The sequence below is a fragment of the Salminus brasiliensis genome, chromosome 1 (assembly GCF_030463535.1).
Source record: "Salminus brasiliensis chromosome 1, fSalBra1.hap2, whole genome shotgun sequence".
Taxonomy (NCBI): Eukaryota; Metazoa; Chordata; class Actinopteri; order Characiformes; family Bryconidae; genus Salminus; species Salminus brasiliensis.
In genome coordinates, this window is record NC_132878.1 from 79557033 (window position 1) to 79572821 (window position 15789).

The 15789-nt window shown below is 39.9% G+C and overlaps 1 protein-coding gene across 1 annotated transcript in view; it reads left to right on the forward strand.

Annotated features, from left to right (window-relative positions):
• Positions 1–208: 208 nt before the first annotated feature.
• Positions 209–15789, forward strand: part of tmtopsb (teleost multiple tissue opsin b) — a 59203-nt gene continuing 43622 nt past the window's right edge. The window contains exons 1-2 of the mRNA XM_072690312.1: positions 209–584; positions 6615–6943. Coding sequence (XP_072546413.1) covers positions 209–584; positions 6615–6943 — 705 coding nt within the window. The remainder of the gene's footprint in view (positions 585–6614; positions 6944–15789) is intronic.

A 15789-nucleotide genomic window follows, 5' to 3' on the forward strand; every position in this document is an offset into this window, starting at 1 on the left:
TCTGTGGGGAGTGAAATGGATGTTTAACAGATATCTGGTGTTTTTCTCTCTAAAAAGAGAGAGTCTGTCAGGTTAGGAAAACTTGATGGATCACTCCGCCACAGACACGCTCAGCAAAGTGAAAAGTTAGCAAAGTAGAGTTTTTCCTGTAAACAACACTAACAACTCCACTAAAGCGATTTTGGACTACACCGGGTGGCTCACGGCAATGCTCGTGTCCAACGTGAGCCTGAGCTGCGCGGGCTGCTCCGCCGGCGGCGGTGACGGTGGCGGTGGCACCGGGCGCCTGGGGGGCCCAGCGGCGCCGCCCCACACACTCAGCCCCACCGGCCACCTCGTGGTCGCCGTGTGCCTCGGCTTCATCGGCACCTTCGGCTTCGTGAACAACGCGCTCGTCCTCGTGCTCTTCTGCCGCTACCGGCTGCTGCGCTCGCCCATCAACTGCCTCCTCGTCAGCATCTCGGTGAGCGACCTGCTGGTGTGTGTGCTCGGGACGCCGTTCAGCTTCGCTGCCAGTACGCGCGGACGGTGGCTGATCGGCGGAGCTGGCTGCGTGTGGTACGGCTTCGTCAACTCCTTCTTGGGTGAGTGGGCGGCTTTGAACGCCACGGAGCTGTGAAGTTGTAGCTACAGCAGTCGGTTTGGGTTGGTTCCTGAGGAACGGCTAAGACAACCTCGTTAACTTTCTCTTAAACTGGATTTCGTGTTTCAATTACTTAGCTACGCCGTTTGCCTCCGTGTTATCCGGCTCTCGTACCGGTGCTTAGTGACGGCACATCAAATGTAATGTGAAGAAAATGTCTATTTTTAACGTACGTTTATCTCAAGTTGGACTTCGTATCTAAATCGCTCGTGTTAGTTGATTCGTGTTTTTCAGTTTTTGTACCCTCATTCTGTGAATGTGTTTTATTTAGGACGCGTCTTTTCCGTCTGTATCTCGAACTGGACCATCTAAAGACGTCTGTTCTGCTTTTGTGCCTTCATTTAGCTTCTCAAACCCAGATTATCGCCTAATAAAAATAATAATAATAAAAAATATTTACTTTGTAACTGTGCATATTTTGACGTTTTCTTTTATTAAAATGTTCGGAAGTGGAAAGTTCGCCAAACTCCGCCACACTAAAGCAGGCTGTGTTTTTTTTAGCATTATAGTCAGAAATTTGGACGCAACCGAAGTTGGCATCTTTATTTCCAAGATGTTTATCCGAATTTTCCGTTCCACCTTAAATAGCACAACTGAACGGGCGCCAGACTGTAACTGCTGCACCATTTAAGGTGGAACGGACAATTCCAATAAGCAGGAGGTGAACATGGTAATGTGAGAACCTCTATGGTTTGTCGGGCTGAAAAATGCTTGGCAACATTGCCTTGTTGTAGCTTTACTAATGTGCTCTTCTGGGCAGGATATGCAGTATAAAACTCGCTGTTATGCAGATGCAGGTATGACTTTTCCTGGCAAGATGAACTTCAGGTAGACTGACTCGGTCAGTTAACTACTAATAAGGTTGCCAAAGTCAGCATCATAAAGAATGAGGACCATGTTTTGGAAAGGTGCACTATTTTAGGATCCAAACTCAAAATACATGGATCAGCCATAACATAAGTACCGCTGACAGGTGATTTGAGAAACATTGATTATCCTCATCTACAGTGGCATCTGTCAAGGGGTGGGATATATAATTAGTAGAAAGTGAACAGTCAGTTCTTGAGGGTGGTGTGTTAAAAAGCAGGACAAATGGGCAAACATAAGGATCTGAGCCACTTTGACAAGGGACACATTGTGATGATTTGACAACTGGTTCAGAACATCTCCAAAACATCAGGCAGGTCTTGTTTGTGAGTTTTTTTTCTAGTATGCAGTTCTCTGTACCTTTCAAAAGTGGTCCAAGGAAGGACAGCCGGTGAACTGGCGACAGAGTCATGGGCACCTCATGGGCTGATTGATGTGATCCAAGGAGGCTCTACATCACAACATACAGGACTTAAAGGATCTTGGTGCCAGATGCCACAGAACACTGTTCATGCCTTTGTTGTGGCATCAAGGCACAAGGGGAACCTACTCAATATTTGGTACTTATGTTATGGTTGATCGGTTTGGTGGATGGTTGTACCGTTGGTCTCATAGAAACTCCCTCATCTCCTGATCTATAAGCAGAATTATTCAAAAACGTATGCAGTAGCATGTTTAGGAATTAGCAGTTGTTAAAGAGCTAAATCTCTTTGCTCAGTGTCTGTAACTGAGTTTGATTATAAAGTGAAAGCCTTTAACACTTCATTATGTTGTAGACATTGGCAGATAGAGATTGTCTAGTGAGCATTATTACTTGAAGTGGTCTTTACATATTTTAAGTGCAGAGTGCAGAGATACTTTTCCATTCGCTCCAATCAGTGAGAGACCAGTGAGACTAATAGACAGTGGCTCTCTTGTTCTAAAGAGGCACTTTAACTTGTTTCACTGATTGGCTGTGATTTACCCTTTGTGGTGTAAACTGGACTTAAATCCCTAATCAGTGCTTTGCCTTTTCTAGAATAGTCATGAAATACATGTCAAATTAAGTTAATGTAAGCTTATATAGTCTTCATGTAGGAAACATGTCTCCATTACCTGTTTTATAGAAAAAAGGAGCAAAAATCTGCATAATTCAATCTGGTTGTGTACACAGAGGGGGGGGGGGGGGGGGGGCTTTATGTGAAATGGCTAAATGGCTAAAAGAAGCGTATAGACTTACTGATTTACTTTACAGTGATGGGTGGGTGGTGGGGATGTAGACCAGGGTCATAATGTCTAAAGCTTTAGTCCAAAACCTCATTTCAGAAACTGTCAGAAAACAATGTCACAGGCATCAGATATCTGTGACCTCACTTTCTTCCAATCTTCCAATGTATCATCAAATGAGAATAGACATTCTTTCATGAGTGGGTCAAGCACATCAGCTCAAGAAGGTTTTTTACATGAATGCCGTTAAAAAAGTAAACTGAAACCAATTTGGCCCATTTTCCAATTACATTGAGTGATGTGTTTTCATCAGAATTACAGTTATGCGTCATGGCAGGTCTGCTTGTAGGCTCCTTATATGACTTATATCACAAAAAACAAAGTGCTGCATGATTGACTTATTAGTCAATTATAGGAATGGAAGGAATAGAAGTCTGTGAATGTTAAGGGCTAAACATAAAGTGTATCTGAAGAATAAAGTGTCATTCAGTTACACACAGTCATGGCTTATAATACTGGACCAAACTGCCAGAGGAGTGAAGGACTTTAAGAAGTCAAACAACACTGAAGCGACAAGGCATGAAGCCTCTGGCCCAAAATTGCATTCAAAAAACACAGGTACGGTTTTATATAGAACAAAAACCGAGAACGCTGCTTTGGATTCTTGTTCCTTTTAAATTGCACTATGTGAATAGGCTCTCCGCTCTACAGTGCATCACAGTACAGTGAAAATGTACTGGTACTGGCCATCAAAATCAAGGGCGCATCTCTGTATTATTCCCAAAGCACCTGTGAGTGCTAGAAAATAGGCATTACGTCCATCTGCAAATTGCTGTTCTTTGCATCTTTACAGCAATGAACAAGAGACTGACAAGTGTCTGAGAATCAGAAGTCTGAGAAGTCATATTCCACTACTCCCTGGGTGCTGTTCAGCTTGATGACTGGAATCAAGCTATGGTCACAGTTCAGCAGACATGCTTCTTGTCAGTGTAAGGAGCTACTCAATGAGCCATTCATGAAAGATATATTATTGTAAGCTATCAGCATTGATGTGAATCCCAGACCTGATTCACATTAGTATTTACAATGACTAAAGCATATTCAATCTACCACAGAAACTAGCAGTATGGGTATAAGTGGTTCTTGGTTTGGACATACTGTTCTAGAGGAAAAAAATACTTCATACTTTATACATTCTTCATCTTATTTACACATCTATTGTTTGCATTCACATTTGCACTTTTATTCAGAACAACTTACTATGAATGTAGTGTTAAGAGTCTTGTCCGAGGACTTTTATTGTTATAGCACTTTGTAATTACCCAGGTGTAAACTAAAACCCTTCACTTGGATCACAGTGAAATGCTATACATAATTCTAGGGGTAGGCCATATGACAATTCTTTTCCCTTATTGTGATCAATTTTGTTATGGTGACACAATATGCTTTTCTAAGCGCATTGAGAATATCGTCAGTGCTTAAATAACACTGATCAACTGCATGTTTCTTTACAAACAGTGTATTTAGTCTGGGTTAACTGGATGAAGTGCTGCACATATGCATAAAAATCACTTTGAGTACAGGACAATCTTTTTTCAAATATCTGTGGCTACTGGTGTTTGGCTGTGATCAGGTACATCACAGTAAACAGTGTGTATTGTGGAAATGTCTTTAACATTGTGATTGTGTTGGACTGTAATATATTGTGTAATATCACCCACCTCTACATAAGTCTTCTGAGAAAGACCACCATTCTTTTGACTGCATTGTTGACAGGAGGTTTATGAAGAGAAACATGTAGTGCCTGGGAATTGAACCCTATCCTGCCTATCCTTTAGGTTACTGGTGACCTAAAGCTGCAGAAAGAGCCGCAAAATATTGCAAAAATTCAGTGGGTCAGTGGAGCTGTCTAGGTGCTTACATTCCCAATCTATTATGAATAGTCTCACCAATATTAATCTGGACCTACATTGTAATCATACTAAGATGACAGTAAGATCCAGTAAGAACAGTCTATCCACGATCATATCTTAGACAAAGTCATTAGTGTATAGCATTGTAAATAATGACTGAAGAGTATCAGTAAGCCAAATTTACTCGCAGATCTGACCAGTTCATTTCCTAGGCCTGATGGGGCTGTACATTCGTGTACTATGGTAGCAGCTGTTAAGCATCATGTGCTCTGTTGTACGTGACGTGGATCATTTTCTATATATGAGATCTGGAATTGGGGTCATAGCCACACACAACAGTCTAACGGGACAGAAAGCTAAACGAGAGAGCAGCCAGACGTGCTCGGATACAGGAGCATATTAAGAGCCCCCTTGTGCTTCACACCCCTCAGCTCTCTAAGAGGAGTTCCCATTGAGCTTAATTATTAATGTGTTGATATTATATCTCACATGAGCTCTCAGGTTTTTCAGTGTGAAAATCTAGCTGTGCCGAGTGCTCATAATGTGAGATTATTCCTGCTGTTATTAGATAGTTTGAGTGCTTAGGGAGAACATTAAATAAGTCTAGAGTATTTACTTTTGCTCTGAGAAAGAAAAGAGAGAGAGAGAGTGCGAGCACAAGAAATTACAGGGCCTACGAGATGATGTGCTTTCTGTGTATTTAATTCAACAATGTGCTGCAGCTGATATAGGCCTGTATTGCTACCAGAATCAAGCTTGGAGGCTTCTTTGTCTATAACCTTCAATCTAGGGCAGGAATAGGAGCAGGCATATCTGTCTCACCAGTAACCTACTTCTAGTTAAAGTAGTCCAAATTAACTCTGTGCCAAGCTATTTCAATTTGGCCTTCATGGAATGTTCCTGACGGGCTCTCAACTTCTTTACCATTCATTATGTGGGTTTGGGCAAATTCATGGGTCTGTGTCTGCCCAACTGTTTTACACTCCACAGAAATAGAGCTAGGCACAATGTGCATGGACACACACACACACAAACTGAAACATACATTACTTATGAATTTCCTTTTTAAAGTGGTACTAGAACACTTCAGAAGACCTTTTTAAAGAATAAATTGTGAAAACAACAGGACTATAATTTATTACCTCAAGAGTTGCAACAAGTCCATTTCTTGTTACGATACCATGTTAAAATATATATGGTGGCTGTTACTGATGATATAAAGGCCCTGTTTTATCTCTGGAAACAGCCAGGGTCAGAACGCAGGTTTCATCACCCCTGGAGCAAAATGGGTTAAGTGCCTTGCTCGAGGGCCCAACAGTTGCAGCTCAATGGACCTGGGTAATAAACTCACACTAAAATGTACACTGATCAATATTGAGTCTGTCCTCCTTGTGTCACCACAGCAGATCTGACCATTTGAGGCATGGACTCCACAAGACCAAGACCAAGACGTTAGCAGCAGATCCAATAAGTCCTGTTGTTCGGGGGGGATCCATGGATCCATGAATAACAGAAACCCCTGTCTGAGTTACATTCATGAAGTTCCAGTCAGAATTGGTTTTGGGGGATTGTGTGAATGAAATGCACAACGCAAAAGGAATTTGTTAACAAAAAAATTGTTTGTAGAGCTCTGTTAAATGCATTTCTGGATACGTGGCTCACTCTAATAATAGCTCTGTATATTGATAGAATAGAGTGACTTGCTGTTGAGACAAGGAAGCAGAACGTGCTATACTGCAAGGTGTTATGAGGCTGTAATTCCTCGTTTCATACTCGCTGGGTTTATGTGTATCTCTCCAACAGCCACAGTTTTATTGCATTTCAGTGTATTTCCAGCTCCCGAGCGGCCTCCCTCTATAAGTATGCTGACAGCGTAGGTTTTGCTTTGCACGTAGGCTAGAGCCTGCTTTTATGCACAGCCACAATGCTGAGTTCCAGGAGGCAAAGTGCACTCATGTCTGTGGTGTTCTGTCTTGTTGGCACAGGTATAGTGTCTCTGATCTCCCTGGCAGTGCTGTCCTATGAGCGCTACTGCACTATGATGGGGGCCACTCAGGCTGACGCCACCAACTACAGAAAAGTGACCATGGGCATCACTTTCTCCTGGATTTATTCCATGCTCTGGACTGTGCCCCCACTGTTCGGCTGGAGCCGCTACGGCCCAGAGGGGCCAGGCACAACCTGCAGTGTCAACTGGGCCGCTAAAACAGCCAACAATGTGTCTTACATCATCTGCCTCTTCTTCTTCTGCCTCATCCTTCCCTTTATCGTAATTGTCTACAGCTATGGTAAGCTGCTACAAGCCATCAAGCAGGTAGGTGTTGAGACTGTTTTTCTTCAGTCATGTCATAGCTTAAATGTTTCTTATCCACTTATGACATGTTGGTAGATCTACTTAAAACAGTCATAATACTGGTTTGTGTAAATGAAATATGTGCTTTATTGGCGGACTTGCATTGGGCAGAATAAAAAAAAGTGTCTGAAATATGTAAATAACCTTGTATTCTGTATTTATTTAAAAAACAGTTAAAAAGCAAATTCATAATAACTTTATTGTGAACTTGTTTCTACATTCATTGTCCATTATATGAGCGTCACTTAAAACATAGGACCCCACAAGGCAGGCTTAATTTAGGTGGTAGGTGATTCCCAGCACTGCAGTGATACTAAGGTATTTAAAAACTCCAGCAGCACTGCTGTGTTTGATCCATGCCATGTTACCACCACCTAGCATGAATCAAACACAGCAGTGCTGCTGGGGTTTTTAAACACCTTAGTATCACTGCAGTGGTGAGAATAGCCCACCAACCAGAAATATCCAGCCAGCAGCTTCCTGTTGGCAGTATCCTGTGACACTACATCTACAAGGTGGAGCAACTACGTAGGCGTGTCTAGGAGAGTGGACAGTGACTTTAAAAAAGACAATAATACAGTCAGTAGTACAATAGTTCAGCTTTGCTCATTGGTCATGCTAAATTAGAAATGTTAATAGTAAAGGAAGGCATTCTTATGCTGGTATTGGGAAGTTTTAGCCCTGAACTGCCTGCCAGTGGACATCTTTTAATCCTCCAGATAGACAAAATGAACTGTGTGCACGGTGGTTAACAACAAATATACCACCGCGCTAATTGGGTTAACTGTTCATTTTAGCACAATCCTATCATTGATAAGCTCCTAAATCTGTGAATCCAAGATTTCGAGGGACAGGCTAGTTACCTAAAAATGTGACTACTGGACACAAACTTTTCTTGCTTATGTATGACTTAGACTAATGCACTCCTTTCATTCAAGCAGATGAACTAGCTAAATGGCCTTCTGAATTGCTTTGCCAGCAAGCATACAGTAATTTATGTACTGGCCTAGGCTTCCAGCTGTTAAGAGTCTGGAGCAGTGATGTTAGTAAGGAGGAACAGGAAACAGTTACAGGAAATGAGAAATGGTAGCACTTTTTGTCTGTGAATAATTAATTAGAATTCCACACTTTCGTTTCCAATTCATCCCTTTTTTTGATTCATGCTAAGTGGGAGGTCGTGCTACTTGATGTACTTATTACAACAAGTACCTCCTCTTGTGATAATGAGTAATCCTGATGATTAAAAGATCTTTCCTCACAAATTTGTTAAGGGAATAGTTAGGTGGAAAACATGAATAAATCAAACGAACATGATTTTCCACTTACCCCAAATACAATCAGTCAATGAAGGCATTTGTATCTGAAGTTTGCTTCTTTAGTTTAGATCAGGAGATGTTTCTTTGTTTTCTAAACAGAAGGTATGTGACTTTGGTTTATGCCCCCAGAATGAAACAGATTGTTTTATTTCTAGGGTGGGATTGTGAATAATTTGATGAACTCTGCTCTGATTGGCTGCTTTACACCACTGCATGCACTCACACAGAATTTAAGCATAGCATAGCTTTATTAGCTCAGTAACAAAAATGATGTATTTATCCACGAGTCCTACCAGATAGTGTTGCTTTCCTCTATGATATGATGAGATGTTAAACCCGGTTGACCAGAGTTCTTGTCTAGAATCTTTTAGCCAAATGCTGTGGCACTTCCCTAAGGGGTGCTTTTACGGGCTGTGCTTCCATGAATGGCACCTCCCTGAGCGCTGCTTTCTCAAGAGGCGTGTCCCCGGCAGATGCATTCCCTGAGCTGTGCTTCCAAAAGCGGAACTTTCCCAGCAGCACTTTTCTTGAGCAGTGGTTTCCCTGACTATGCTTCCCGAAGCAGCGCTTCCCTGACAACAATTTTCTTTGTCTTTCCTGAGTGATGGGAACCCCTAGGGTTAGCTTTTAGCCTGGCACCTGCTTGCTTTCCTAGCTTCCTGGCTTACAGAGTTTAATCTCCCCTTCTTTGGACACTGGCACAGGTGAATCCATTGTCACAAGACCTGGTTCATGTGGCAGCTTGTTATCTGATATTGAGTCTAGAAATTATATGCTGTTCTTCTGCGTCACCATATTCTCCCAACATGGAAAAGAACCTTCACGTCCTCTTTTAAAATGTTCTTCAAACACATCTCTGTTAGAAAAATGGCTCTTTATGGAACCAAAAATGGCATTTTTATATTAAGGAACCCATTGTAGCACATTTATTTACAAATTATGGGGACATAAATAAAATCAGGCAAGTCTATTATGTAACAATCTTGGAATTGGTCCAACTGTTTTGGCTAAGCAAGACTTCCTTTGAAAGTGGTCACAACAATGTTTGAGGTTCACGGTATGGCAGGTCCATTCCTTGCTTTTTTTTGCCTTTGCCTTTGCTGTGGTTCTGTAGTAGTGAATGTAAATCTCCCAGGTTTCATATTTACAGAAGCCCATTTCACTGTGCACAGCTAAGCTCCATGTTGGCAGCATATTGCCCAGCGTTACTAGGCCAAATTAAATCCACATCACGCACTGAGATTTAAACCCGCTGCCAGAATCACAGTGAAAAACCTAACATTCAGTCAGCTGGGTTTGGAGTTCAAAACCGTGCTGTATGGATCACAGAGTCAGAGCTGTTTTACAGGAAATGCAGTAAATGCACAGTTTGTGAAGGCAATTCTGGCTCTTTTCAGTGAATCAGATCAATAGACTCGCCAAAGAATAGAGCTCTTTCTGCTCTGTCATTTAATCTAAAAAAAAAAAACATGAACACGAAAATGACTGAAAATGATGATCTTGTTCAGACTGTTCCTTTTAGGATTTGGACAGTGTAGGGAAATCTGGTTGCTGTAATGGACACCCTCTCTTTACTGAGGAAAGGATTCAAGAAAAAATGGAATAAAAAATGAAATGATATGAAATGTGTTCTTCTAACTTTTTGTTTTGCCCAAAATGAGATTCAGCAAGGCTCCATACCATACTGGAGCTGCTTTTCAGAGTCAATAAAGAGATGACTGACTTGTCTCATGCTCCATTCCAAAACCAGTCCAGGGTGAAACTCCATATAATTTTAGTGTGAATGGGTGGGGCTAATAAACTAAATCAGAGAGTTTGTAAACACACAGGTTTCCAGTACTTTTTGGTGGATAACTCAGATGTCCACTCTTGACTCTTGACTTGATATCCCCTCTCTGATTAGTAACAATTGCTATAAAAGCTGCACATCTGTCCAATCCTTTATATGTATGCCAACAGATACCACACAACACTGGCAAAATTAGGGTAAGTGCTTCCCATTTTTCTGCTTCTGAAACCAGTAGCGCTGCGGTAGTGGTGAACCCAGTTAGAGAAAGTGGAAGCACCAGACTTGCTCAACGGCAATGAGTTAAAGGAGCAACTTTAGTTTGTCAAAATGGCAATACTTAGAGGTCCAATATCTCAATGATTTACTATTTACTCAAAAAATCACTAAAAAATATATTGTTTAAAAAAACTCTTGGATTGGTAGAGTTTCCTGTTGTATTACAGCAGTGCTAAGAGTGTGTTCTTTTAAGTAACACCTTTTTTTCATGCGCCCTAACTCACTGAAGCAAGCAAATGATTGACCTGTGTACAATAAAAATCCAGTTAGGGGCTACTTGCATCATATCTACTGAAATACTAATAGCTCTTTCATCTTCAGTTGAAATGTTTTGGATTACAGAATAACATACTTTGTGATTAGAGGGAAAGGGAGAGTCATCCTACCTAGCCAAAGAGAGAGAGAGCAAAGTCAGTTATGCCGCTTCTGTCTCTAGATCACAAATGGCTGTGGCATCACCAGGGATGGGACTTGCGGTCTTCTGATGATAGGGCCAATGCTTAGACAGCCAAGAGCCTTATATAGCAGAGCTGGGCAATATGATGATATTTTATTGTATAGTGATACATTTTGTTATTGTGATAACAATATGCTTTTCTAAGCATACCAAGGATACTGTTAGTGCTTAATACACACTGATCAGCTACAGGTTTCATTACTAACAGTGTAATTAGACTGGTTTAATTAGATGAAGTGCAGCAGATGTTGAATAAAAATCATTCTGTTCAGTACAGGAGAGTATCTGAAAAGTAGTTTGTAAAAATGTGTCGCTACTGATGTTTTTTGCTGGGATTACATATATTGTGATAAAATAAAAAAGTCTTTAAATATCTTGATGTAGTATTAATACTACCGCCCAGTATCGCCCAGCTCTACTATATAGCACATTTCTTAATACACAGTGTAGTTCAAAATGCTTTGCAAAAAGCTAAACATTACATTACATTACGTTACAATTGTAAAATTAATGGTAAAATTTTATATAGAACAAATAAAAGTAAATTAAATAAAGAATGAATAATAAAGTTTAATGACTTAGTCATAAGTCTTGGCTGACTGTTCAGACTATTAAAATATGATGTGGAAACCAAATGAATGTGTTTTGTTTCATTATATAAAAAAATAGGCAAAATCCCTCTGCAAAGTAGGACATTAGTTTTGCACTGTGGTGATGTTTGTGTGGTTAGACTGGATTCAGCCCTAATATAAAGAATAAGCCTGAACACTTGAACCGTGGAAACGATTGACCTGTCCACAATACATGACCAGTTAGGGGCTGCTCACAGCTTAAATACTGAAGCACCAGTAGAGAATTTCATCTTCAGAATGAAAAGCTATTCATATACAAGCACATGGTACAGTAATGTGTATGGAGGTCGGTTTTTGTTCTTGTGAAAGGAAAGTGCTGGAAATAGCGAGCGGACTGGCTCAGGTCTCTTTATTAACCCTGAAAAGCTGCTCCAGTATGGAGCCTCGCTGGATCTCATTTTGGGCAGAAGGTCATCTATAGATGAAGGCACAGTGAGAGCGGCATGTTGAAACGACCCCAAAGCAGCGAAATCAGCTGAAGGCTCATTTGAATGCCTGGTGCCTCCGTTGTGAGCATATTGATCTAGTATGTGTGCCTGAATGTCTGCAGAACAATCGAGCACACTGCAAGGCCACATACTTTAGAAGAATCCCATTACTGTTCTTTACATCACCTTGCTCTCCCTCTCTGAGGAGTCCTCTGAGTTGTTAGGAGAAGAATTCAGCCCATGGTGGTGGACTGAGGTGGAATGCAAAATTAGGATGAGTGCCCAGCATGGATAAGCGTAGCGAACTAAAAGTGAGTGCAGAAAGCATGAATTCTTTTATTAATTACAGGGTTTCAGTAATATGCTTTTCATTGCTTTCATAAAGGACTATATTCCTCATATTTCTGACAATTTTTCAACCTTCAAACACTAATTGTTATGTGTATGTTTGCAGTTTATTCCTATCACATACATTCATTGAAGCTTTTATTAGAAGGGCCTGTACATCTACTCATTCATGTAATTGTCTAAGCAGTTCAGTGCATGAAATCAGGTAGATACAGTCCAACAGTTTCTGGTAATGTTCATTTCCACCACCAGAATCAGGAAAAAGTGACCTCAGTGATTTTGAGCATGGTATGATTATTGGTGCCAGATAGCCTGCTTTGAGTATTTCTAATGCAAGGAAAACCTATAGAACATAATAAAAGATATTCACTGTTACATGTCAAAGAACCCCTTTTCCAGTACTATGTAGTACGTAATGTACTTTTAGATGATTTTAGAAATATTTTAAATATCTGTACAGTAATTTAAACATTCTGTACACATTGACAATGTCTTTTAGAAATCATCTACAGCTCTGTTTATCATTGTGTATACATTTTAAAACTAGATTCAGTACTCATCTTAACTACAGCTTATTTGCATCCTATTCATTATTTGAAAGCTATGATTACACATAGGGTTGCTCCGATATATCGTTGTTAGGAATACCATGCTATGAAAAGAAATGGTTATATATATTGCTGTACATATCCTTAATACTGGTATTGATAAAAGAATCCCACCAATTTCTTACAATTTTAGAGATTAAAACCAAAAAAAAACAAAAAAACTAAACCAAACAACCAATCAATTAATGGAAAAAAAAATAGTCAGCATATTCAAATAAGCTTCACCTCACTTGCAGCTTTCTTATTTGTTTTTTTTTAAAAGGGAGATATTTTACCTTCACCTCCATTAATAAATAGTTTCAAGCTTTAACTATAGAAAAGTAACTTTTGTTTATCCAAAAAACATGTTTTCATTCCTTTAGGGGTCAGTGTATAGTAATAATAATGACAAGCAGAAGAAGAACAACAACAACAAGAGGAAGGATAGTGAAACTGTGTACTGTGTAGAACCATATTGTTATAGAATCAATATTGTAAAACCATGATGTTTTATGAGCCAGTTATAGTGCAGAGCAACATGACCTCAAATCAACATCACAAACATTTTACCTCGATTACGATGAACATAATATAAGCTGTTGGAGTTAATCAATTGGCTCAGTGTTAGAATTCTGTGGTGTGTAGTATGTTTTACAGTGACAGTACATGAACACACATAGTAGAGAAAGTACAGAATTTCAGAATATCAGTACAGTATCAGAATTTTTTATCATTTTAAAAAGAAACAAAATAATCAACATGGGCAAGATTATGTTGATTAGAGGCTCTGAATGTTGGCTATAATTGTCTATTAATTTAATTCATTAAGTCTATTATTAACCTAATACCCTTGCAACTCCACAAGACTAACATATTCATATCTTTTTATACATGTATCTGCAACCAGATTGATTCTATGTATGTAAAGCATTGATTCCAAACTCTTGATTGGCAGCTGTGAATCTGTGTAAAACAAAATAATAATTGATTACAATTTAAATGAGGAATTACTTTTAATGGCTTAGTTGTAACTACTTGAATCTGTAACTATATAAACTCTATATAAACATTTGCCCTGCATTAGATTGTGCTCCACTCTCTCCTACAGTTTGAAACTCTAACCATGTTTAGATTTTACTTCATTAAATTCATCTATTTCAAAAAAGCTAAGACAGTTCTGAGACCTTAATTCCTTTCCGTTTAATCGTCTTAATAGTGTACAATATTAAGACTTCCAGGGTTTATATTTGTTCAAACCCTTTAATCAGAGGCCATGTTTCCTCCCAGTGTCACACTTTATTACCTTTTAATTTTTGTTTTCCATTTTCTGTTTAGGGAAAGCTTAAATGTTGTATAATTTCCTATTATCTAATGCCCATACTCCTTTAAATATTTGAATGTAATCCTGCAAGTAATCACCTCATTTCCATCTCTCTGATTACTGTTTATTTTTGTAACTGTAATGAAATATCATTCCTTATGTTTCATCTTTTAAATAACCTACATAATCCTCTTACATGCCTTCTGTTACACCCCAACCTCATCATTTGGTGCTGGGAAGACTGCTGGAGAAATGGAATATTGCTAACTGTGGCTTTGTTAAGAGCTGGATACACTGTGGTACTGCGGTAGTGTGTCAGTCTACATAAAACTGAAAACCCCAAAAAGCTTTTGCTGTTAGAGTATTGAAAAGCCAGTTACAGTGAGAGAGGGCAGTGTGCTTTGGATCTGGATTCAGGCAGATAACCTTGATCCTGGGGGCCAATCAATAGAGGCAGAGACGAAGGGGGCACTATTAGAGTCAAATGAATGCTCTGGGAGTGGAAATCATTTCCAATTAATGAGGTACAATCAGACACAGGGGCAGAGGAGGAGGACATGGGAGTCTTTAGATTGAGCTCTGATCTAGACCCCTAAGATTTATCACCTGGAGGGTAGATGAAAGATTACACACACATATACACTCTTTTTAGACAACGTTAGGAGGTGAGGTGAGGTGAGGTACGAAAGCCCACATATATTATATGTACACAGGGGTGGACAAAACATAGCTCTTGTACTTGAAGTAGAGATACCCTTTGTGAAAGATCACTTTAGTTGATGTCTTCCATCTGTTTTTGTACTTGAGTAAAAAATACAAAAATACTTAAGCAGTACTCAAACAGGATCTTTCTCAACACCCAGCCTTTTGGTCTTTTGCTTCCACCTGCCTGTACTGTTGACAGAAGGCAGGTTGGCTTCATGGATTTAAGTTGTTGGCACTAAATTCCTGTACACTGAAAATTTGATTTATCAGATCAGGTTACGTTTCTCCAGTCTTCAGCTATCCAGTTTTGGTAAGCATATGCCCACTGCAGCCTCAGCTTTCTATTCGTGACTGACAGAAACTGGAACTGACGTGAGCTTTTGCTGTTGTAGCCCATTCGCCTTTATGGCTTGACATGTACATTCTGAGATGCTTTTCAGCTCACCACAATTGTGACTGAAAGTATAAGATCCTTGAAGAACTGTTTGAGAAACTTCTTAAGGTGCTTTGTGAAACCTTCAAGCAACCTTCTTCTTCTAAAAACCTTTTTTGAAGGGTCCTCAAAGCACCTTAAGAGGTTCATCTACAATGAAGAACCTTCTGAAGAACCTTCAAAATGTCCTCAAGGATCTTATACTTTTAACAGTGTGTCAGCTTGAACCAGTCTGGCCATTCTCAGTTGTGTTCATCAGCAAGGCATTTCAGCCTGCAGAACTGCTTCTTACTGGATGTTTCTTTCTTTAATGCACCATTCTCCACAGACTGTGGTGCTAAAAATCCTGTCTGATGACAACAATGCCACGCTCAGGATCACTGAGATCACCCCCCCCCCCCCCCCCCCAATTCTGATGATTGATGTGAACATTATCTGAAGCTGCTGACCCATGTCTGAATTGCTCTTGCATATAACAGCTATGATCAAAGAAAGAAAGTTCGGCATGTAAGTCC